The sequence below is a fragment of the Rhinatrema bivittatum genome, chromosome 2 (genome assembly GCF_901001135.1).
Source record: "Rhinatrema bivittatum chromosome 2, aRhiBiv1.1, whole genome shotgun sequence".
In the NCBI taxonomy this organism is placed as follows: Eukaryota; Metazoa; Chordata; class Amphibia; order Gymnophiona; family Rhinatrematidae; genus Rhinatrema; species Rhinatrema bivittatum.
The window spans coordinates 481,576,748-481,602,367 of NC_042616.1; the positions used below are offsets into that span (position 1 = coordinate 481,576,748).

At 43.5% G+C, this 25,620-nt stretch overlaps 1 protein-coding gene and 1 long non-coding RNA gene across 3 annotated transcripts in view; one reads left to right on the forward strand and one right to left on the reverse strand.

Moving 5' to 3' along the window:
* The window catches only part of LOC115085014, a 67,512-nt gene extending 45,740 nt beyond the window's left edge, over positions 1–21,772 (reverse strand). The window contains exon 1 of the long non-coding RNA XR_003854691.1: positions 21,697–21,772. This is a non-coding gene — a long non-coding RNA (uncharacterized LOC115085014). The remainder of the gene's footprint in view (positions 1–21,696) is intronic.
* Positions 1–25,620, forward strand: part of DUSP22 (dual specificity phosphatase 22) — a 197,661-nt gene that overhangs the window by 140,814 nt on the left and 31,227 nt on the right. For both annotated transcript variants that reach the window (XM_029590525.1, XM_029590526.1), the window contains one exon: positions 7,614–7,663. In XM_029590525.1, the coding sequence (XP_029446385.1) occupies positions 7,614–7,663 (50 nt within the window). The remainder of the gene's footprint in view (positions 1–7,613; positions 7,664–25,620) is intronic.

A 25,620-nucleotide genomic window follows, 5' to 3' on the forward strand; every position in this document is an offset into this window, starting at 1 on the left:
TAAATCCGCCCAAAACCGGGCGGATTTAGACGAGCAGGGCCCTGCGCGCCGGTGAGCCTATTTTACATAGGCCTACCGGCGCACGCAGAGCCCCGGGACTCGCGTAAGTCCCGGGGTTCTCCGAGGGGGGCGTGTCGGGGGCGTGTCGGGGGGGCGGGCCCGGCGTTTCGGGGGCGTGTCGGCAGCATTTTGGGGGCGGGTACGGGGGGTGGCTACGGCCCGGGGCGGTCCAGGGGCGTTGCCACGCCCTCCGTACCCGCCCCCAGGTCGCGGCCCGGCGCAAGAGGCCCGCTGGCGCGCGGGGATTTACTTCTCCCTCCGGGAGGCGTAAATCCCCGGAGAAAGGTAAGGGGGGGGTGTAGACAGGGCCGGGCGGGTGGGTTAGATAGAGGAAGGGAGGGGAAGATGAGGGGAGGGCGTTAGAGGATTCCCTCCAAGGCCGCTCCGATTTCGGAGCGGCCTTGGAGGGAACGGGGGTAGGCAGCGCGGCTCGGCGCGCGCCGGCTATACAGAATTCATAGCCTTGCGCGCGCCGATCCAGGATTTTAGTGGATACGCGCGGCTCCGCGCGTATCTACTAAAATCCAGCGTACTTTTGCTGGCGCCTGATGCGCCAGCAAAAGTACGCCTATTCGCGTTTTTTGAAAATCTACCCCAAGATCCGGATGGAGCATCGAGAGAATCACCGTCATTGACGAGACATTTTGGTCGATGCCTCCACCAGCAAGCCATGGGCATCGAAGGAACCACTGACGAAGAAGTCCTGGGGAGAGGGGGCCCCACTCCCTTCTGGACCCAGGACATCAAGGCTTTCCCCACCGGCATCGGTGCTGGGAGCCGAGACTCCACTAATATATGTGGACCCTCCGGCAACGCCTTCCGAGCCTTCACCCCCAATAGCTGTGCCACCTATGCCAGATTCTAGGGAGGAATTGGACAGGATAGTCCAAGAGGCAGTTCTCCAGGCACTTTGAGCGTTCCAGTCTCCACCGGGCCCCCATGCCGGCACCCAATCCATTGCCTACCATGCTGGCTCCGTTGCTTGACCGTCTCGCTGTCCTGATCGGTGCTTTGCCATTGGCACCGCTTCCTGCCATGCCATCGGCACCTCTGAGACCACTGATACAGATTCTGTTATCCTTCGCTGAGGAACAGAATTTACCAATGCCGGAGCCAGTTCCAGGACCATCGGGTCTTCTGCCACCCCGACGTCCATCGAAAGCACTGATGTCATTGATGTCTTCACTGCCTCCATCCTTTCTATCGGTGCCATCTCCAGATCCAGCTGGATTTGGACTAATACCTCCATCTAAATGCCCTCAAAGTGCTGGAGAGACGCACCTTATGATTGATGGGGTGATGATTCCTCCGACACTCAAGACTCGGATGAGATCCTGGCAGAGCCTTCACCCCCAGAACAACGCCGCCACTTCCCTCCTGAAGATCTTACATTTGCTAACTTCATCAAGGAGATGGCTGAAACCATCCCTTTTAAGTTACAAACGGAGGAGGATACCAGGCACAAAATGCTAGAGGTGCTACAATTTGTCGATGCACCTAAAGAGGTTATGGCAGTTCCAATTCATGAGGTGCTCCTTGATATGCTGCAACGCAACTGGGAACACCCAGGCACAGTTCCACCAGTAAATAGAAAAACTGATGCCACCTATTTAATCCAGGCAGCTCCGGAGTTTCAAAAAAGCCAACTTCCCCACCAATATATTGTTGTTGAGTCTGCTCATAAAAGATTGAAAAGATCTCGACCTCATACTTCTGCCCCTTCAGCTAAAGGACAAGAGTCCTTGGATGCCTTTGGACGCAGAGTTTTCCATGGCTCCATGCTGATGGCATGGATAGCAGCTTATCAGCTTTATATGACGCAATACTCCAGGAATCTTTGGAAAAAGGTCCAGGAGTTTTCTGAAAACCTACTGGATGAGTATCAAGAAGGCTTTAACTCCATCCTTCAGAAAGGACTAGATGCTGGAAATAATGAAGAAAGGTTAGCATATGATGTTTTGATACTGCCTCAAGAGTGTCAGCAGCAGGTATAAGTGCCAGGCGCTGGGCATGGCTCAAATCATCAGATTTACGCCAGGAGGTCCAAAAGAGGCTATCAGACTTTCCATGCACCGGAGATAATTTGTTTGGTGACAAAATCCAGGAGATGGTTACACAATTAAAAGACCATCATGACACCTTCCGTCAACTCTCCTCTCTTCCTTCGAAATTTCTAGCTACAGCCATGAGGTCTTTCAGACGTGATCCTAGAAAATTTTCCTATAAACCATGTCGGTACTATCTTCCTCTGTCCCGTGCCCGGCAGACCAGACCTCCCCAGAGAGGCCAACCTAGACAAACCAGGGCTGCAAAAGCCCAACCAGCCCCGCAGACAGGTCCAGCATCGGGTTTTTGACTCTTTTCTACAGAGCAGAAGCCAACCTTCAATTTCCACCATTCCTGTAGGAAGCCGCTTGTGCCTTTTCCACAACATATGGCGCACAATTACTATGGACCAATGGGTCCTTTCCGTGGTCAACTAGCGTTACTGTCTAAACTTCCTCACTCTGCCACCCAACACCTCTCCTTGTCCGGTGGTAGCTTCCATCAATCACTCTCCGCTTCTCAAGATAGAGCTCTTGACTCTTCTGGACTCCAACGCCGTGGAACCGGTGCCTCGACTGCAATGGGGTCAGGTGTTCTACTCTTGGTATTTTCTAATACCAAAAAAATCAGGAGACATTAGTCCTGTTGTAGACCTGCGTGCCCTAAACAAGCCCCTTTGCAGAGAAAAGTTCAGACTGGTAACCCTGGGCATCATGCTTCCTCTCCTACAACAGGGAGATTGGCTCTGCTCTCTAGATCTCCAGGAGGCCTATGCTCACATTGCCATATATCCTCCTTATTGGAAATATCTAAGGTTTGTAGTAGGCCACCATCATTACCAGTACCGGGTGCTACCATTCGGACTAGCGTCAGCACCCCGTTTATTTACAAAATGCCTCGCAATCGCCGCAGCTCATCTCCGACAGAACAACATTCACGTTTATCCATATCTAGACGATTGGCTCATCAGAGGCCTATCCCGGCAGGAAGTGCTCTACTCCCTCCATTTCACCATAAGCCTACTACAATCCTTAGGATTCCTTTTCAATAACCAAAATCACATATGTCTCCTTCACGCACCCTTTCGTTCATAGGAACACTCTCTAGGCCAAAGCATTCCTCCCAAACAACCGAGCACGCTTATTAACAACCTTGGCCAAAGTGGTATAGACGTGTCAAACAACCACAGCTCGTCATCTCCTAATCCTCTTGGGTCACATGGCTTCTACAGTTCATGTCACTGCAGTGGCTCGACTGACCATGAGGATAACACAGTGGACTTTAAAGTACCAGTGGCCCCAGTCAAGTTGACCCATGTCCCACATTGTCCAAGTCACCAACCAGCTACGTCTCTCTCTAGCTTGGTGGACAAGGGAATCCAATCTTCAGACAGGACTACCCTTCCAGTCGCCTGAACCTCAAATTACTCTAACAGATGCATCCAATCTGGGTTGGGGAGCACATGTCAACAACCTCCAAACCCAGGGAACCTGGTCCAAACAAGCGAAGCACCATATGAATTTCCTGGAGCTTTGAGCAATTCGATATGCCCTACTGGCTTTTCTTGATTGCCTCTCCAACAAGGTAGTCTTAATTCAGACCGACAACCAGTTAGCAATGTGATACCTCAACAAGCAAGGAGCACAGGCTTTTACCTGCTTTGTCAAGAAGTGGCACAGATCTGGGCCTGGGCTGTCTCCCATTCCATGCTACTAAGAATGACATACCTGGCAGGTGTGGACAATGTGATAGCTGACAATCTCAGCTGGACCTTTCATCCCCACGAATGATCTCTAGACCCCACTGTAACAAACAAAATTTTCCACCAGTGGGGCCGCCCACACATAGACCTCTTTGCATCAGTTCACAACAACAAAGTGGACAACTTCTGCTCTCTACCCGCAGCCACAACACACCACCATGAGATGCCTTCTCCCACTTGTGGGCAATGGGTCTTCTGTATGCCTATCCTCCACTTCTACTCGTCAGCAAGACTCTCGTGAAGTTATGGCAGGACAGGAGCACAATGATCCTCATAGCCCCTCACTGGTTGTGTCAGGTTTGGTTCCCCATCCTCCGTGACCTCTCAGTCCAGCAACCAATTCGCCTGGGCACAGATCCAACCCTGATAACGCCGAACAATGGGCTGTTGTGTCATCCGAAACTTCACGCCCTATCTCTAACAGCTTGGATGTTGAAAGGTTAATCCTACAATCTCTCAACCTCGCTGACAGTGTGTCCCAGGTTCTCATAGCTTCACGAAAGCCTTCTACTAGGAGATCGTATCATTCCAAATGGAAAAGATTCTCCATATGGTGTGCTACTAAGGAAATAGATATTTTTTCCTGTTCCATTCCAAAGTTCCTGGACTACCTTTGGAATCTCTCGGAAGCTGGCCTACAAACTTCCTCCATCCGTGTACATATCAGCGCCATTTCAGCTTACCACAAAGGTGTAGGAGATGCCCTGATCTCGGTGCAAACCCTGGTTGGGCGCTTTATGAGAGGATTACTACAACTAAAGCTTCCATTGCATCCTCCAGTTCCAATGTGGTACCTTAATTTTGTTCTAGCACAGCTCATGCGACTGCCATTCGAGCCTCTGCATTCCTGCGAGCTTCGACACCTCACTTGGAAAGTGATCTTTCTAGTTGCTATAACATCGGCTTGCAGAGTCAGTGAACTACAGGCACTGGTAACATACCCACCTTATACCAGATTCCTTCAAGATCGTGTGGTCCTCCGCACACACCCTAAATTCTTGCCAAAAGTAGTGTCAGATTTCCACCTGGCTGGCAGACTGTATCTCCTTCTGCTACCAACAAGCAGGCCTTCCGCTACAAGAACGCGTGAGAGCACATTCAGTAAGAGCTATGGCAATGTCAGTAGCACACCTACATTTTGTACCTCTTGTTGACATCTGCAAAGCTGCAACATGGAGTTCTATTCATAATTTTGCAGCTCATTACTGTCTCGACAAGGCTGGCAGACAAGATTCCATCTTCGGTCAGTCTGTCCTGCGTAATTTGTTTCCAGTTTAATAACCCAACTTCCTTCCAGCGACCCACTGTGAAATTCAGGCTGCCCTCCTAACCAAAACCACCCCAGTTGTTATGCCTGTGGCATGTCGTTGGGTGTTTTTGGCTTATTATATTTGGGCATCCTGTAGTTCGCTACTCACCCACATGTGAGGACTACCATCCTGCTTGTCCTGGAAGAAAGCAGAGTTGCTTACCTATAACAGGTGTTCTCCCAGGACAGCAGGATGTTAGTCCTCACGAAACCCGCCCACCACCCCGCGGAGTTGGGTTCGCTTATGTTTTCTTATTTTATTTTTCACTCGTGCTTTTTACTACAAACGAGACTGAGGGGGTCCCCTGCTGGATGCAGGGTTGGGGGCATGCTGGGCATGCTCAGTGTGTTCCGTGATTGGGCTCATTCTGATGTCACCCACATGTGAGGACTTAACATCCTGCTGTCCTGGATATATCTCAAAGCTGCCTCCACTTTATGAATCTGTAAAGCTCTAATAAGATCTTGTATTAACAATGTTCTATAAACCTTGGGAGAACAACTCTTCTTATCTCCCTTTCTGTTTCTGCTATCTCCTTTTCCAGCTTCCTCTGCTCCTTCATGTTAACTCTTTTCACATGGCTGGTATAACTAATTACTCTACTCCATAATGCAGCTTTATGAGTTTTCCACCATAGTGAAGGGTCATTTTCCTGGTTACTGTAGTAAAAGTTAAAATCTGCAATTACACTTTTAATCAATTTCAGAAATTCATCCCTACCCAAAAGAGAAAGATTTAATCTCCATGTGTGCAAAGAACTTGAAGTATGGTCTAATAGGTTCAACAAAACTGGGTGATGATTTGAAAGTTGGTAGGTCAAAATATCACAATGAGTAACATTTCTTTCCAAATTAGAGAAACAAAGTAAATTTAAATGGCTGTAGGAATTACAGCATGAAAGAAATAGGGATAGTATTTACTGGAAGGATACTTTTCTCACCAAATATCTAATAAATCCCTAGATAGTGTTCAAGGAAGTAATAGTGCCAGTACTGTACAATATGCTTTTGAGTGAGAACAATCTACCTGAAGATTTAAGTAAACATTCCCTCCCCTGCCCCCAGAACTATCAGAGGACCTACAAATTCACTCAAGACTTTGATAAGCTCATTAAAAAAAAAAGGACCATGATCATCACTGGGCACATTTTCTAGCACAAATTCTTGTGAGTATAGGCTACAGTGTAGTATTCATCTCTTCCTTCCCATCCATTTTAGATTTTAACACTTGTAAAGTCTTATGTATCGAAATACTCACTCTGCTTTTGGAAGAGTTAGAAGCTGAATAGACTTGGCCCACCCACTCGCGCTTCAACTCCAAACAAGAGAGAGAGAGATCTTCTGAAGCAGCACAATTTGAATCTGATTCATCTTTTTAAAAAAAATTGCAACACCCTTTTCCTAGGATTCATTATTCTTCAGTGAAACCATTGTGAGTCATTTAGTCCTATGCAACACAACTCTGCCAAACATACATAATTTCTACAGACAAAAATGGTCTCCACAGTAGTAAAGATATTGTGCAATCTCCAAAGTAAGGGACACTTCACAGATAGAAAATAACAAGATTCTTGGGGTCAGTGAAGTTACAAGTTAGAACCTTTTCTTTTGACTTAGTTAAGGAAATGTGGAATATAATTGGCAATTATAAACACAGCTATAATGTACTGATTAATTCTATATTTGTTGACTTGCATGGTCTGCTCTTGATTAATAGTATCAAAATGCAATAGAAAATGCAAAATTTAGTGTTTTCAAAACTCATATTGTCAGAAATGATGTAATGCCCCAATAATTTCTTCTAATCAGCTCAGGGTTAAATACAAATGATAACATGAATATGGAAATTGACTATATTCAGTACAAACACAATTTAAAACGTGGCATGCAAAAATTTATAATCAAACACCCTTTATTTGTCTGGGTCTCTAACAGCTGGAATTAGAGAATATCGGAGCTGCTCAGAAACCACAATGGTTTCAAGGAGTTTTTAACCTTTGAGAAGTATGTTTTGACATGTATGGGAATTTCTGTGTGAGACTACTTCTGTCTTATGTCACCTGCTAGTAGATATACACCCAAACAGAGTTTGCTTATAAGTTTTGTGTGGCCCCTGTTTCTGCTTTGTTACTTGTATTTGTACTGACAGCTGTGCGTTATATGGATTTCAGTGCAACTCGGCTGTTCAACAACAAATTTTGTACTTTTATTTTAACCTTTTAAAACATGACTTCTTGCTCCTCTGCATTTTGTCTAGGTTTTAAGCATTTTTGCATGTGAAGGAGACATAAGTCCCAAGAGAGCACACTACTGATAGCTGTGACTTACAGATCTCTTTTGGCAACATAATCCTTCTGAGATCATCTCTTCAAGAAGTAATAATGCTTTATTACTAGGATGTTTCTTAACATGTATTCATCTTTGCTTTCTGTACAGGGCATGAAATATCTTTGCATTCCCGCATCTGATTCACCATCGCAAGACTTGTAAGTTTTTGTGTATTTTCTTTAATTCCTTTGAAAAGAAAAGGCGAAAAATCTAAATCTGAGGGATTTTTAACAGAGTTGGTATGGCAGAAGATGCAATTGTTTTGCTCATGCTTGGTCCTGCTATAATACTGTTCTCAAAGTAATGGGAGTAGCAACAGTTATGGTTTATTTATATTGGGGGGGGGGGGCACAAACTGTGGCCAGTGGATATTTTTCTGGCTGCTGAGCCCTGGAAATTTTACATTGTCTGTGGCCTGAAGGTATTCACAGTGGGGAAGCTTCCTGCTCCCACATGATGATGATTCTCCGTTTCTCCACCCCTTCCTAAGCAGCTCACTAGTGAAGTCATGAAGAGGTGTTGGTGGGGTGTGAAAGGGAGATGCCAAGTGATGTGAGAAACACATACAATTGAAGGGATCTTCCACAGAGAGCCCCTCCTCTCAGACATTTGTGGACCAGAAAAGGCCCCATCGGCAAAGAAATGAAGAAGGCGCAGGGCTGGAGCAGTGGGATTCCCAAGGTCTCTGAAAAGAAGTGGAGGAGGCCTGGGAAGGCAGCAGCAGGAATCCAATAGGGAAAAATGAGGTAGAGGGTAATGACTGAGAGGAGAGGGGGAATTGAGGTCAGAAGGGGGAAGATTTCTGGGGAGTGGATTGAGGCCAAAGGGAAGAGGCTGCTGGGGATGGGAGCGGAGGAGATTGCTTGAGGCCAAAAGGAAGGGGGCTGCTGGGGGCAGGGATTAAGTTGAAATAAATAAATTGTACCTGTGGTTTATTAATCTGCTGCTTAGCATACTGCAAGGGGACTTGCCCTCAGCAAACTCAGACTCTGAGGTGGATCTCCCCCTGCCCCCCCACTTCAGACTCATCTGACCTATCAGTAGATCCAAAGAGGTCCTCATACTGAAAACTTTGGATAGTCATTTATCTGCAGCTAGGCGGCAGATAACTAATACAAAATCCGTATCAAGTGGAAAACTATTAGTGTAAAGTCATTTCTAGGATTTTTGTTAAGTTGCTCTCCTCCTTGCAGTTCCTTCGAGCCCTTTGGAGTTTCTGTGTCACAAAGGATCTTGCATGGAATGTAATCTGGTCCATATACTCCGTGCGTGGTGTCTTGTGTGACATGGTAGCTAGAATGAGTCAAACTTATCCAGCGAAGGTGAGCTAGTTTTGTCACTCACTTGGCTTAGGCATGCCTGCTCTTAGAAGCGCAAAGAAACTGCTCAAGAACAATGACTTGGCAGTAAAATATGTTATCAGTTGTCATGTGTACTCCTAAGTGCAGGTTTCATTTGAGATCCCCTTTTTATGTTCTGCTTTTTTTAAATGTCTCTGAAGATATTGGTGTTATTAAAAGCTGCTTCTGCGAGGAGTGAGCTGTTTGAAGAGAATTTGTTTGCTACATTTCCTGTGTTGTTTCCTGCCTGGGCTTGCCCTTTTGCTCCAGCATTCCTCCCTCCCCCCCTCCCTGCTGAGATTGCCGTGACATCATTGAACCGCTCTGGGCTGTGCCTGTATAACACATACAGGCCTGCGGCACACAGCTAAAACCACACGCCATGGGGCATGCCCTGTAGCGTGGATTTCTGTGGAACAGGATATCATTTTAAGTACTCTCTTCATTCTTTATTGAGTAGTCAATGGGGAAGAAATGGAAGGGAACCATTAGACCTATCCCATCTGATTCTGCCTCTTTCCTTAATATGACCCAGCTGTGACTATTCCAGAATCCTTTGACTCCAAGATCAGCATTAATTTGGGTCAGATTGGGCTTGGTGTGTCTAATGCCACCTCTCATGGATCATCCATCTCCCTTGGTCCTGACTCTCATACGCCACCCACAATGAGGCTTGAGATCACCATTCAGTCCAGGGGCAGTGCGTCTTCAACTAATGCTGTTTTTCACACCTGTTCCAGTGATGGGAAAACTCTGGTTTAGGTGGAATTGCTGGAGGGTCAGTTTGGAGGTAATCTTCTCCAAAATATCCTGAACTCTACCTTTGAATCTCCCTCCAAACCAGCTGTGATTACAGTGGACTTTATTTGGTCAGCTATTGTAGGACTTGGGAAATCTCTATGTGAAAAAAAAATGGATTCTGTGATATCAATCTATGGAGACCTCACTAGTCAAGCATTGAAAGAACATGATGAAAAAATTAAAGATTTGGACAAACAGATCTTAGATTCACAAAAATGTGATTCCTTCATGATTAAAGGCAGGGATTGGTCCCATCGACAGACTGAAAATGTAGATATCTATACTAGAAGATTAAATATAAGATTTGTAAATTTTCCTAAAGTGGATACCATCTCTCCTCTAGATATGCTGAGGAAGTTTTAGTTACAGATTTTGAATGTTCCATCTGAGTCATTCCCTCCTTTAACTAAGGCATTTTATTTGCCAGTTAAAGAATCTAGAGGAAGGTAAAAATGCAGATAGAATTAGACCTGAAGATTCATTAGATAGCCTTGATTTATCTAATGGTTCTATTGGTTCTTTGGCAGATACTGCATCTCAAGCCACCCTTTTAGTAATGATTGCATTAGAACATGACAAAGAATGGACTTTAAACTTTGTTTTTTCATAGTAGAGAGACTTCATTTTTAAGTCATAAAGTTCTAATTTTCCTATGTAATCCCCCCTTTGTGGTCTCATTGTAGGGGTGTGATTTATTTCTGTATGAGGATTTTTTTTATTTCCTTTATTTTGCATATGTTAAGATATTGTTTGTATTTTTAAATTGATATAAATAATTTTAAAACTGCTTCTGCTTAGCTACTCCTGCCTTTATCAATCTGAGTAAATAGAGAAGCAGCTGTACTAACCACAACATTAGTATCACACTGATGTTTGCAAAGTTATATAGCATGAACAGCTGAAAATTGGACTCAGGTTTTATAAATGGGGTTTAGTTATAATAGAACTGGCTCTAGGCTAACAGACACCGTGTGTGAAAACTGACATTTGTGCCTCCTACCCCCTTGGTGGCAGCTCTGGCACAGTACTCTGTCCTTCAGCAGTGACGGTGGCTCCTGCACAGTATAACCATCTCTCACCTCCCCTGCCACACACACAGGGGTAGATTTTATAAATGTACGCGCGGGTGTACTTTTGTTCGTGCACCAGGCGCGAACAAAAGTACGCTGGATTTTATAAGATACGCGCGTAGCCGCGCGTATCTTATAAAATCCGGGGTCGGTGCGCGCAGGGGGGTGCACATTTGTGCAACCTGCGTGCGCCGAGCCCAGCGCGCGCTGCCTGTTCCCTCCGCCTCCCCTCACCTTCCCCTCCCTTCCCCTACCTAACCCACCCCCCCCCCCCCGGCCCTATCTAAACCCCCCCCTACCTTTGTTGGCAGATTTATGCCTGCGGAAAGCAGGCGTAAATCTGCGCGTGACAGCGGGCTGCTGGTGCGCCATCACCCGACCCGGGGGCTGGTCCGGAGGCCTCGACCACGCCCCTGGGCCGGCGCCATGCCCCCGGGCCCGCCCCCGAAACGCCACGTCACTCGCGGCACGCCCCCCGACACACCCCTCCATGCAAGCCCCGGGACTTACGCGCGTCCCGGGGCTTGCGCGCGCCGCCGAGCCTATGCAAAATAGGCTCGGCGCGCGCAGGGGGGGGTTTGGGGTAGGTTTTCGGGGGGTACGCGCGTATTGTACACGCGTACCCCTTTGAAAATCTACCCCACACTGTCTTCTTCTCTGCCCAGCACCAGAATTCCCTCTGCCTACAGTACTCAACATCCCCTTTCTCTCTTGCTAGCATTCTCTTCTCTCTCTCTCTCTCTCCCATTTCTTACCCAACCACATCCACCTCTTTCTTGGCTCCCCTCCTCCTCCTCTCTGTAAGATGATCCTTCAGCTTCTACAGTTAGAAACGTCCTTCCTCCTGTGTATTATTGCTTGTAGATATCATATGGAATGGTGCTGGGTAATGGTGCCCCCTTGAGCATTGCACCCTGTGGTTACACACCTCAAAAATCAGTCATGAGTTATAATTTAACAAAATACACCCCTTTGTTCCCTAACAAATAATGAAATGCAAATACAAATATACTGGAAAATGAAATCTAAGGATTAGGACCAAAAAAAATAAGCAATTGAGCCAAGAAAATGGAGTGATATTTTCAGGAATCTAGTTGGTTACCAGTGCTGTATTTAGAGCAGAGAGAGGCAACTTTGGTCCTGGAATGCCAAACAGGTTTGGTTTTCAGGATGTCCATGATGAATATGTACAACATACATTTGCTTGCACTGCCTCAGTAGTATGCAGATCTATCTCATGCATATTCATCGTGGATATCCTGATACTCAGAGCTGTTTGTGGCACTCCAGGACTGAAATTGCTTACCCCAGATTTAGAGCAAGCTAAAATGCTATCACATCAGCAAGTGGTCATAGATCAAACATGTTTGCAAGAAAATTTTAGAAAAGGTGTATAATGGAGACTTGTTATTATGGTGTTATTGACTGAAAAGATTTCATCGCAAATGGCAGTTTGGGGGAGAGGGAGAGAGAGCCTCTGTAGAGACCAGTATGTAAGTTTGCTATTTATACCACTGTAAGAGGGAGGTTTGGGGGGTGGGGTAGGTTTGGGGGGGCAGTTTTACATACACAGTCAGAGGTAGGAACAGTAAAGTTGACATCAGTGAAGATTTTCTGTCATTTGGAGCGATTTGTACAATGCGCACTCTACCTAGCTAGCGTTAAGGCCCTAACATGAAATGATAAATGACCCAGCATGATTTTTTTTGTGGTGATGTTTCCTGGATATTGTGTTAATATCTATATTAATCTCACGCAAACTGTAGACTGCTTAATAAAGCATGGACCTTTTTCATGGTATACGTCTGTATGTACACATTTATACTTTTCACTGATGTCAACTTTGCTGTTCCTACCTCTGACTGTCTATGTAAAACTGCCCCCCAAAACCTACCCCACCCCCAAAACCTCCCTCTTACAGTGGTATAAATAGCAAACTTACATATTGGTCTCTACAGAGGCTCTCTCTCCCTCTCCCCCGAACTGCCATTTGCGATAAAAACCTTTTCGGTCGATAGCACGTCTGCATTAATCAGCGTGCAACGTAAAAAATAGCAAGGGTGCGATAAATATATCACGTGGAAATTACCTATGCGATGCGGGAGCAGGGAAATTAACCTAACCATGCCACCTCTTTTCTCGTGGGTGCTATTTCCACTATATTTATAGCATTTTGATGAATCTAAGGCTTAGTTTGTAGGTGATATTTCCTGTATATCATATTAATAATTCAAGATGTCAGTAATGTCAAATATGGATTATCATTGAAGAAAACAATAGGGACAAAGAAGGTTTATATCAGTTTTAGGCTATATTAATTTCTCTCCAAAAAGGCAAATAATTTTGAGTAAATATGGCAATATGTATTTTTTACTTTAATCCAGCAATTCTCCTCCTGCTACTGTATACTTCCAGGACTTGAATCTGGCAGCAGCATGAGCCTTCATTCGCAACTACCTGGGGATTTTTCTCCTATTTGATATCCCTCCTTCCCCCATATGCCATGTCCGTAGTCTGGTGATTGCAGTGATAGTCCTTGGCTGGGGGTCAGGCGGCCAGGCTCCTGCCAAAACTCTGTATTCAGGGGCTCTGAATCCGACCAGCAATGACCATGATTCCCTCAGGAACTGTAAATGTGGCATCTACGGAGAACCCTGCCCTAATTAACTTGGGAGAAAACCCAACTAGGGGATCAAATCAGGGACCCACTAAGCCATGGGGTTGGCCCAATCTGTATTTAATTTATGATAATATTTCTCACTGAAAATAAAAGGACATCCATTTTCTGTTGCTGTGAGGCTCAGCTAGTTAGCCGGATAAACATATCCGGCTAACTAGCAGGGTATATTCAGTGGCACAGTCACTTAAAGTTAACTTTAGGACAGCCCTATGGCCCCGACCAGAGTTAGCCAGTTGTCACTCCAAATATCAGACTTAGGGGGTTATTTTCTAAAGCTTTATCGCTCGCGTTAGGGCCATATCGCATGCGATATAATGCAAATTAGGGGGAGGGGGAAGTCAGGGCAGAGTCGGCGGTGGCTTCGCTGCCGGCGATAATGTTACTAACATTATCGTCAACAGTAGCGCACCGAATAGCGCCACCTTTCACGGAGGCGCTATTCGGTGCGAAAGCCGGCAGGTGGCGCACCGCCGTGGTGCGAAGGGTGCTGGCTTTTGCAGGCCCGCCCCCCCCCCCCCCTCCCTTAGCCAGTTAACTTAACCAAAAAACTCCGCTCCTCCTCGGAACACCCCCATCATATCCAGCCAAATTCTAGCCGGGTAGCTAGCCTGGATATGGGCTAAATATAACCAGGTAAGCTATTTAGATGGATTACTCCATCTAGGTGGCTTTTGCATATGGACCTCTTGATTTCTTCATTGACCAGTGCCTTCTGTATGAAAAGGGAATATTCATTTTCAGTTTTTATTTTGTTTTTCCTAGGAATTTATCCATGTTTATTGTAATGAAGAAAAACAGGAGAACTTTAGTGAAAAAATGTTCTTTTTTTATACTGATATTTCTTCTGTTTTTGTTAATTAAATAAATGCAGATAAATTCCAGGGAAAAATAAAATAAAAACTGAAATCCAAGGTCCCTATTTGTGAACTTTTGACTGGAGAGTAGCTAATTTTATAATGCCGACAGATAAGTACAATGTATGTGATCTATTCTGTACCAATTGGGAGTGCTGTTATCTTTCTTTTCCTTCCTTTCCTACTCCCCAAACACATATATATATATATATATATATATATATATATATATATATTTCTTGAGAAAGCAGATATAATTCATCACATTTTAGAGTACTTGCATTTTTGAGAGGCCTCCAGAACCAGCTGAACTATTTAAGTGATTTCATGTTATGATGTACTCCAATTTCCAGGTGTTAGCATTTTCTGTCAATACTGAAAACTTATTCCAAAATCAGCAGGTTAATTTAGCACCTAGAAGATGCCAGGTCATTGCAGATTAGAGGAAGCAAGGATCCTAAAATTAACACATAATTGATAAGCATGCTTAGATGCCAATTGTTTTTTTAAGTGCTCGCTGCATGTATTATTTTTTTCACCACTTCCCTGCCAACTACTTCTGCACCAGAAACAGAAGTGGTTGAAAAGGTGCCTGAAGAAGGAAGTGCGGCACTAGGTTTCTCTTAGATCACGTCAATATTTTGGCTGATGTTCTTGGGGAACATTTTTAGAATGCTTGTTTTTGCTCTGGAATAGAGTGCAACACTGTACTTTGAGATTGTCTTTTGTGAATTAAATGTGCGTACATCCATGGACTACTAATTCTCCAGTGATTTTAACTTAATTTTGGATGTAGAGAAGGTAGCACTAAATTAAATATTTTGGGTTTCTTATATTTCCTCTTAATGAAAATGTGTACATTCTAAATCTGCTGGGTTGTTTTTTTGTTTGTTTACTGAGTTTTTTCTACTATATCTATTTTCACATTTTTTTTGTTGTGCTGTATGCTGTGAATATGAATATGTAATATGCCTATAGTACTTTAAGAGGATAGAAAAACACTGCTTATTCCTGCACTGACAGTTTGCTTTTTTTAATATATTACATATGGAATGAGAACACTTCTGTGGCAAGGGTGATCGCCTGAGCAGAGTCTAAATGATGAAATGCTTGATTTGGAGGAGGAGAGTTTGGTGGATGGTGGGGGTTGTTAAAAACAGAAGGAAATATTACAAGTGATAAGTTTCACCAAAAAAGAAATTGGTATGATGATAGACAATTTGGCAGTCTCTCTATTGCTTGCTTTTTTTTTTAATATGTATTTTAGCATCTGAAAAAAGCATTGCTTAATATGTCTTAAATATATATATATATATATATATATATATATATATATATATATATATATATATATACATGCCCTGCAAAATATTTTCAGTAGGGCCCAATGCAATTAACATCAGTGCAGTAATAAATCTGAACTCTAACGAAAGGAAAAATACTTCTCTACTTATATTCTGCAGCCTTTCCATGTATGCAGCCTGAGAAATGTATGCCTTTCAGAAGGAGGTCTGAATGTCAATAAAAGCGACAGTATGATTTCTGTGTAAATAGAAGAAAAGCAAGAGGCACCAAGACTAGAAGGAACAGAGACCATTGCAATAAATAACATGCTTTTTGTAGCATTTTACCTTAAAATTGCTGCAGAAGCAAAGGTTTTCTTTGTTTACCCATTTTTAAAGCATGATGTGTTAGCCAGATATTTAGTCTGAATTCTTGAGGGTAATTATAATAATTTATAATGTGATCTAATTGGAAAGTAAGAAATACCAAGTACATCATTAAAGGCTATAGTAGAGTCTTTTAAAGGGTAGCACAGTGTTTTACCTGCAGAAATTCTCTTTTTAAAAATTGCCCATCTGTGCACATATGTCCAGTTCACTCATCATCTTACTTCCATTCAGCAGAGGTGTTGGGGAGAGGTTTGCACTTAGGTACATTCTTTGGGATTTTAAAAAGCATACACGTAAATTTTCATGGGAAATTTGAGCGGATGTTTATCAAGTATAACGGTGTGTGTGGATAGGTTTGGTGGGATAATTTCGAAGTGGAGTTTTACATGTAAAACATTTTTTAAAAATGGTATAACTTCTGTGCATATTTACCAGCTAGTTTGTGTGATGTTGCAAAATGATCCGTGCATTGCTGATTTTCTAGTAGAGATTGGTGGTTGTAACATTTAAAATTAACTATTTGATTAGTGAGGTACAGAATGTAAAATGTTTCTTTAATAGAAAGTCTCAAATAATTGAAATATAATATAAATGTAATTATATCTATAATAATAAAGCCTCTATTGAAATAGTTTTGTTTAGCTCTGATGTTAAGATTCTGTTTTGGAGGTCAGAGAGCGTTGAGATTAATTTGATTGAGTGGTGAAGGATCACATGCTGTCATTTTGGAATTTATTTTTTTTTTGTAAACACCCCTAGATTGTCTTTTACTGCATATTTCAGCAAATAATTTTGTTGGAGCCTGCCTTTCTATTGTCATTGTCACTTTTTTTTTTTTTACCAGCCAGTAATCAGTCATGTAAAATGTATCAATATTAGTAAATGTCTTCCTAGCCTCATTTTCACTTCTTGATGTGACACATTTTGCTTTTGTTAGAAAGCAAAATGTTTGTATTGGCTTCTCTGCAAAACTTTTTTTATGTACTCATTTCCATTCATGCATAGCCTCCCGATATTTTCCATTTTTCTCCCATATCCACATTAATAGTACTATAGCACTTTCTTTGATCACGGTATAGCTGTAAGAGCAGCACTTGGGTATCTTTGCATGCAGAACTATACTGTAGAGTGCTACTATAGCTGTATTCATATGCCTGGCTAGCCTAGGGAATCTTAACAGGGACTGAAACCCAATCCACCTATATGGCACAAGAGAAGCCTTAACTAAGCTTGGCGCTTATGGAACACTTTAGATCTATTACAAAAAGGCCAGCTTTTGGTGGGTAATAATATCCAGTTATTTAAGAGTATAATGTGGCACTTTGCTTTAAGATAGGTGATTTAAACATAGAAATGACGGCAGAAGAAGACCAAACGGCCTATCCAGTCTGCCCAGCAAGCTTTCACACTTTTTTTTTTCCTCATACTTATCTGTTACTTTTGGCCCCCATCAGCAACCCCATGGTTCCAGTTTCCCTACACCCCCACCATCGATGTAGAGAGCAGTGCTGGAGCTGCATCCAAGCGAAGCATCCAGCTCAGTTGGTCAGGGGTAGCAACTGCTGCAATATTTATTTATTTATTTATTTATTAATTATTTATTCATATATACCGTCATTCGGTTCAGCCATCATAACGGTTTACAAAGTCAAACAAAAAAGGATAAATTATACATAGTTACAAAAAAGTAACAATGGCGGGGGGGGGGGGGAATGGAAGGAAGGGGAAGATGGTGGGGTGAAAAAGGGAGGAAAAGGGAAAAAAGGGAAGTAACAGTAATAGTATTAATTTATCATAAAGGAGGGATTCTATCATTACTTCTTATAAGTTCCGAATTGTAATGAATATGGTTGATGCTAGCTGTAGATACTTTTTCTTTCGTGCCTGGGTTTGGTTGGTTGAGTTGATTGTAGATGGATTGTTGATATAGATGATCATTAATGTAGACTGTATGAAAAAGGAAAGTTTTTAGATCTTTCTTGAACTTTTTGATATTGGTTTGAGTTCTCAAATAAAGTGGTAGTTACTCCCACGCTTATTTGTTTACCCAGCCTGTGCTATTCAGTCCTTGTTGTCTGAATATAATTCCTCTTTTCTTTATTCCCCATGCCGTTGAAGCAGTGCGTTGCACTGGATATGTATTCCCAGTGAAGTATCAGGCTTAATTGATTCAGGATAGTAACCACCGTAACAAGCAAGCTACTCCCATAATTATTTGTTTGCCCAGACTATGTAATTCATTCCTTGTTGGTTGCTGCCTGACTATAAATCCTCTTTTCTTCTTTCCCCCCTGCCGTTGAAGGAGAGAGCTATGCTGGATATGCATTGAAGTATCAGACTTATTTGGTTTGGGGTAGTAACTGCCGCAACAAGCCAGCTACTCCCTAGTTTTTTTGTGAATGCAAATCCTTTTCTTCCGCATTTCCTCTTGCCGTTGAAGCATAGAGCAATGCTGGAGTTGCATTGACAGTGAGTATGTTTGTTGAATAAAGGTATTAATCTCCAGGTAGTAGCCGTAATTCCCGCAAACTACCCCCATGCCTCTTCTCTTCATTCACATCCTTTAGACTTTATGGATCCACAGTGTTTATCCCACGCCCCTTTGAAGTCCTTCAAAGTCCTTCACAGGGGGAACGCGTTCCAGGCATCACAGGGGGATGCCTGGAACACTCTCCGGAATGGCGTTCCAGGCATCCACCACCCTCTCCGTGAAGAAATACTTCCTGACATTGGTTCTGAGTCTTCCTCCCTGGAGTTTCAAATCGTGACCCCTGGTTCTGCTCATTTTTTCCCAGTGGAAAAGGTTTGTCATTGTCTTTAGATCATTAAAACCTTTCAAGTATCTGAAAGTCTGTATCATATCACCTCTGCTCCTCCTTTCCTCCAGGGTGTACATATTTAGATTCTTCAATCTCTCCTCGTAAGTCATTCGATGAAGACCTTCCACGTTTTTGGTCGCCCTTCTCTGGACTGCTTCCATCCTGTCTCTATCCTTTTAGGGATATGGTCTCCAGAACTGAGCACAGTACTCTAGGTGAGGCCTCATCAAGGACCTGTACAAGGGGATAATCACTTCCCTTTTCTTGCTTGATATTCCTCTCTCTATGCAGCCCAGCTTCCTTCTGGCTTCAGCTATCACATTGTTTCACCGACTGCAGATCGTTAGACACTATCACCCCAAGGCCTCTCTCCTGCTCCGTGCACAAAAGCCCCCCCCCCCCCCCCCATCAAATACTGATCTTTTGGCTTTCCACACCCCAAATGCATGACTCTGCACTTCTTGGCATTGAATCTCAGCTGCCATAACTTCGACCACTCTTCCAGCTTCCTTAAATCCCGTCTTATTCTCTCCGCTCCTTCCGGCGTGTCCACTGTGTTGCAGATCTTAGTGTCATCTGCAAAAAGACAAACCTTACCTTCTATCCCGTCCGCAATGTCGCTCACAAAGATATTGAACAGGACCGGTCCCAACACCGATCTTTGCGGTACACCACTTAACACCTCTCTCTCTTCAGAGTAAGTTCCATTTACCGTCATACATTGTCTTCTGTCTGTCAACCAGTTTGCAATCCAGGCCACCACCTTGGCACTCACTCCTAAGCTTCTCATTTTATTCACCAGTCTCCTGTGCAGGACCGTATCAAAAGCTTTGCTGAAATCCAAGTAGATGACATCAAGCGCTTTTCCTTGATCCAATTCCTTAGTCACCCAATCAAAAAAAGTCAATCAGATTTGGCTGACAGGACCTTCCCTTGGTGAAACCATGCTGCCTCTGGTCCATCAATTCTGCTGCTTGTGGATAGTTCACAATTATTTCCTTCAGCAGGGGAAATTTAGGTCCTAACTCTAAAGAACTTTAAAAACAATTTATAAAATAAAAAAAACCCCAAAACTATTTGGTCAGATATTTTGTTATGGACATAGCTCTTGCCCATTTTTCAAAGGACTGGTGAGAGATTTTGTTAATGGCTGTTAATAATTGTAAAAAGGTTTTGTTTTTTGTTGTGAAATTGTTAAAGGCACTTGAGCAATGAACAGAAGAGGTTATTTGTTGAAGGAAAGCACCATTTTAGGACCACCATTTCACACTGTATAGATATTTAACTTTAAATTATGGCATCTAGGTCTTATTTACCTGTCTTTTGGGAAAAAGAAGATGGATCACAGCAGTTTGGTGTCACAACTGAGGGTCCACCTAGAGCTGGGGAACCCCCACAGGGGCAGCATAAGACTTCAAGACAAGGCAGAGAGGATTTTCCACCTGTACCAGTCACCTCCCCTGCAGGTTGAGCCTTTAGGTTCTGGCGGCTGGCAGGTCTTAGGCTGAGGCTGGAATCAAGGTGCAGGCTGGAACTTGGAGACACAGGCTGGAGGCTGAGGCAGTGCAGGACTGGAGACAAGGGCTGGGCAAATGTGGAACTAAGCTGGGCAGACTGGGACAAGGCAAAGCACTGGCAGTACAGGGAGCAAATACCAGGGAAAGAATTGGGTAGGACCAGACACAGCAAGACTAAACAAGACAGAACAGAACAAAGAACACAGAGGCCCGAAGGCAGCAGTTCAGAAGGTCCGTAGGCTACTAAGTAGAAGGCCCGGAGGCTGCAGGCTAGGCAAGGCAGAGCTAGAAGGCCTAAAGGCCATAAGACTAGAGAAGGCAAGGCTGGAAGGCCCGGAGGCCACAGATCTAGGCAAGACAGAGCAATATAAGGTAGAACAGGGCCAAGCAGGGAGCTAAATAGACTCGATGACAAGGCATCATGTATTGCAAGATGCAAGGTTAAATAAGCCAAGCCCTGCTGAGTCATGAGCCCATGGACACTATGGCTGGAATGAGAGCGGGAGTAGCTCCATGGAGACCTCTGGTGGCAGGGAGACTGCACAGCAGGCAGGATCCTAACAGTTGACTGCATAGCAGAGAGGATCCTAACAATTGATTTATTGAGGAGCTGATACCTGACAGCCTGTCTATCAAAAGAGTTTGATAAGTTAGACACATTGAAAATGGGTGTATTGGTGTTCATAACCCATATAAGCATTGCAGCACATGCCTTTCTATGATAGGACTCATTTTCAAACATGAGGTGCAGGTCAATAAGGGCACTTTTTGGAAAGAGTTTCTCACATGCTGTACCTGTAGAAAACATTTTATTTTTATTGTATTTATTTTAAAATTATTTATATACCACATGCATTGATCGCAGAGGTTTACAACTGTAAAATTTCACATACACAACTAAAATTATACATATAAACTAAGAACAAAGAAACATTTTACGAAAATAGAACTATAACAGTCTTTAGCCGGAAATGTTTATATTTGAAATCTTTTTATTAAATTTTAAAACAAACAGACACAATCAGAGTCAAAGGTACAACTTGGGAACATGCCGGAAATTTTTAAGCTTGAGCTGCCCAAGAGTTGGCTGAAATTTAAGGTATGTGGTAGGTTGGCAAGTTAGTACCGAGGCAAAGGTTGTGCTGTTCAACCAATTCATGACACAGTGTCTGTGGAACTGTGTGTATGAGAGAGGGAGAGCGAAGTAGCAGAGCTAGTTATGGAGGGTCGCTTAAAGAATAAAGATGTTCACTGTAGGGTTGTAAATATTATTTTAAAAGGTATTTGTTTAAACAATTGAAATTGTAAGTGCTAAGATGCGCAGAGCAGGAGACCCAAGGGGGAGCAGTGTTGGAGCATAGCCAGAGCCAGACCCAAGCCTGGCAGCAGTTGCAACACAGAAGGAAAGAAATAGCAAAAGCTGCTGTTAGAGCTCACCTGGCCTGGCAGAACTACATCAGTGCCATGTAAGAAGTGGCAGCCTGCCCCTAGATCCTGCCATCGGGCTTGCAACCAGGAAGCACTAAAGCCCCAGCTTTAGTGCTTCCTGGTTGCTTCCAGCAGGTTCTCCTCACTGGTAATATATTAAACAGTTAAACAGCAGGGCCCATGACTAAATGGTAAGACTATACTTAACAGTTAAACATTTAACAATTTAATATTTTGCTTCACTAATTCACTGTGACTGAATACATATTCAGCAATTTACTCCTGAGGAAATTCTGCGGCAAAAAATTGAAAATTTTGCGCACGCATTCTGTAAATTCTGCAAAAGTTTGCACATTTATTTGTCAAAATAACACAGTATTTTTTTAAAATAATCATCCTACATTTCAGTGCAATTCAGTATTTCCATTTAAATAATAGTACAGAAAACAAAGAGCCTTCACATTTTTCTCACTTACAGGTCGATCCAGTAAAGTCCGTGGGAGAGCGGACGAACTCCCGCTCTCCCAGCGCACGCACCGGCCCTTCGCCGGTGCGAGCGATCCAGTATTTAAATGAGGTGACGCGGTGCAAACGAGGAAAAGGAGGCGCTAGGGACACTAGCGCGTCCCTAGCGCCTCCTTTTTGTCAGGAGCGGCGGCTGTCAGCGGGTTTGACAGCCGATGCTCAATTTTGCCAGCGTCGGTTCTCGAGCCCGCTGACAGCCACGGGCTCGGAAACCGGACGCCGGCAAAATTGAGCGTCCGGTTTTCGGCCCGACAGCCGCGGGCCGAATTCAAAATTTTTTATTTTTTTTTTTTTACTTTTTTTTACTTTTGGGGACCTCCGACTTAATATCGCTATGATATTAAGTCGGAGGGTGCACAGAAAAGCAGTTTTTACTGCTTTTCTGTGCACTTCCCTGGCGCCGGAAGAAATTAGCGCCGACCTTTGGGCGGCGCTAATTTCTTAGAGTAAAATGTGCGGCTTGGCTGCACATTTTACTTACTGGATCGCTCGGGCATACCTAATAGGGCCATCAACATGCATTTGCATGTTGAGGGCGCTATTAGGTGCCGCGGGTGGGCCGCGTGTTTTCCTCCCCTTACTGAATAAGGGGTAAGGGAAAACACGCGTCCAGAGCAGGGTGACAGTGCGCTCCGACGGAGCACACTTTACTGGATCGACCTGCTTGTGATTTCCTTCCAGCAGAAGGAATCAAACTTTAGAGAGAATGTTTACCTTCTTCATTTGAGAAGCAATTAGTCTCTCTATGTCCCATGCAGACTTATACACACACACACTCTCTCACAATATGTAATCTCACACACACACTCTCACACAGGTTCCCAGGCAGACACCTAATTACCACCTACCCACATTGGTTCACAACACACATGGGCTTACACATACACTCTGTCAGGGCCTGGGCCTCTTCAGTTCACAGAACTCAGCTGTAATCTGTGCTGCACTGTCTCCTGCAAGCCTGCCCCCATGCTGCGCTGCCTCCCATGAGCCTGGCCCATGCTTCTGGGAATCCTGGAGTCCTGCAGTTAAAGCCCCTCCTCTTCCAACAGGCTCACAGAGTCATTATTGCCACGATCCTGCCTACATTTGAGGTCAGAGCGATGATGGGGCCTGGAAGCAGCGAATTCTGCAAGGTAAATGTGAAAATCTGTGCAAAGGGGGAACTCTACGGAAATTCTGCATTCCACAGTAGTGCAGAATTCCCACAGGAGTAAACACTATGTTTACTGTTAGTGTTCTATCTTATAAGATGTTTCTACAGGATTTTCTGCATGGCAAAGGTGAAATTGACCTATCGAATTCTGGCTTTAATTAACTTCCAGCGTTTGGGTACTCAATAAATTTTTATAACTATGTATATGAGTATCTCCATCAATGACACTTTGTCATATATACAAAGAAAATATTTTATTACAAATATCAATGAATCATATGCATGCTGATATCAGTGTTATCCATCTGGGAACCAATGATCTCACTATAAACAGTGTCCACAAGGCACAGGAAGATTTCCAAAATCTAGGGGAGACGATTAGACACATGCTACAGAAGATACATAGCAAAGACTTTTCAGAAGAATTACCTGTTCATGGAAAGGGAAAGGAAAGGTTATGCCATATAGATAATTTCAATGTCTGGCTCAAAACCTGGTGTAAGGAAAATGGTTTTGGATACAGTGGAGGCTGGGGCCATGTATGGAGCAATAAAAGTTTATATGGTAGGGATGGCCTACATTTGTCTGTGGCAGGAAAGAGGATGCTAAGTGAAAAATTCAGATCATACATTAACAGGCATTTAAAACTAGGGAGTGGGGATGGCAGGGGGTGGCCAGAGAAATTATTTCACCCCCAAGCAATACAGGAAGTGGGAAGAGAAAGTAACAAAATCAATCAGTTAAAAAAAACAAACAACCCAGAAAAAGCAACTAGGAAGAACAGCTGGAAAGCTATGACCATAAATGCTCGTAGTTTGAGCAATAAAATCTCAGACCTGCAGGCCCTAATTATAGAGGCGGAATTGGAAATTGTCTCAGAGACATGGTTCACTTTGTGTCATGATTGGGATAAGGCCATTCCGGGCTATAACTTGTTAAGAAAGGGGGATGAGTAGCTCTTTATGTCAAAAAACAATACACAAGTAACTGAATTGCAAGGGACATGGGGTAAAGAAGAAACATTATGGACTGTCCTAAAAAGAGAAGATGGTGCTTCCATTTTTACTGGCGTGATCTATAGACCACCAACCCAAATGGATAAACTGGACAGAGACCTGATTGAGGACATCCAAAAGGTGGGAAAAAAGGAAGAAGTGTTGCTCGTAGGAAATTTTAAACTTCCAGATGTGGATTGGAGCATCCCTTCTACGGAATTTACAGAAAGTAGAGAGATGCTTTCAAACAATTTCTGGTCTTTCAATAACCATAGCTCTTCCGGTATTCATTCCAGAGTATTGGCCTTGCCACTGATTATGACCCTTTCATGTATCATGCATGAGTGAACTTACTTAACAGAGGGTATTACCAAAAAACCCTTGTTCATCGATCGTAACTCTCTTTGAGATATATATACCTGGAGTCTTGTTCCCAACCATTCATTGTCCAGCTTCTAGACAATCTTATGAACTATTGTTAAAATCTTAAATCAAAACCTGAAAGGTTTTAATGAATTACAATCGACAAACCTTTTCCGTTGGAAAGAAATCAGTAGAACTAGGGGTCACGAAATGAAACTTCAGGGAGATTGACTCAGAACCAACGTCGTGAAATATTTCTTCACAGAGAGAGTGGTGAATGCCTGGAATGCCCTTCCAGAGGAGGTGATGAACACAAAAACAGTGAAAGAGTTTAAAGGGGCATGGGATAAACACTGTGGATCCCTAAAGGCTAGAGGATTGAAATGAAAAAATTGCATGGGGGTAACTTACTGGTGCGGTGGTTACTACCCTTAACCAATAATCCTTCATACTGTTGCAGTTCCATCATTGCTCTCTGCTTCAATGGCAGAGGGAAAAGAGAAAAAGGGGAATTGTATTCAGACAGCAGCCAACAAGAACCCTGACTTTTATGGTCTGGGAAAACAAGCTTGGAGCTAACTTGCTGATACGGCTGTTGCAACCCTTAACCAACAAGCCTGATACTTTTGATGCAACTCCAACATTGCTTTCTTCTTCAACGGCAAGAGATAACGGGTCAATGGACTCAGACAGCAATAAACAAAGGCCCTGACTTTTACAGTCTGAGAAACTGATAAGTATGGGAGCGACCTGTACAGATGGCAGATACTACCATAACTTGCTGAGCAGACTGGATGGACCGTTTGGTCCTTTTCTACTGTCATTTCTATGTTTCTATATCAAACATGCTAAAAACCGCAGCATCAATTGCATATTATTATATTACCAATTTATTAC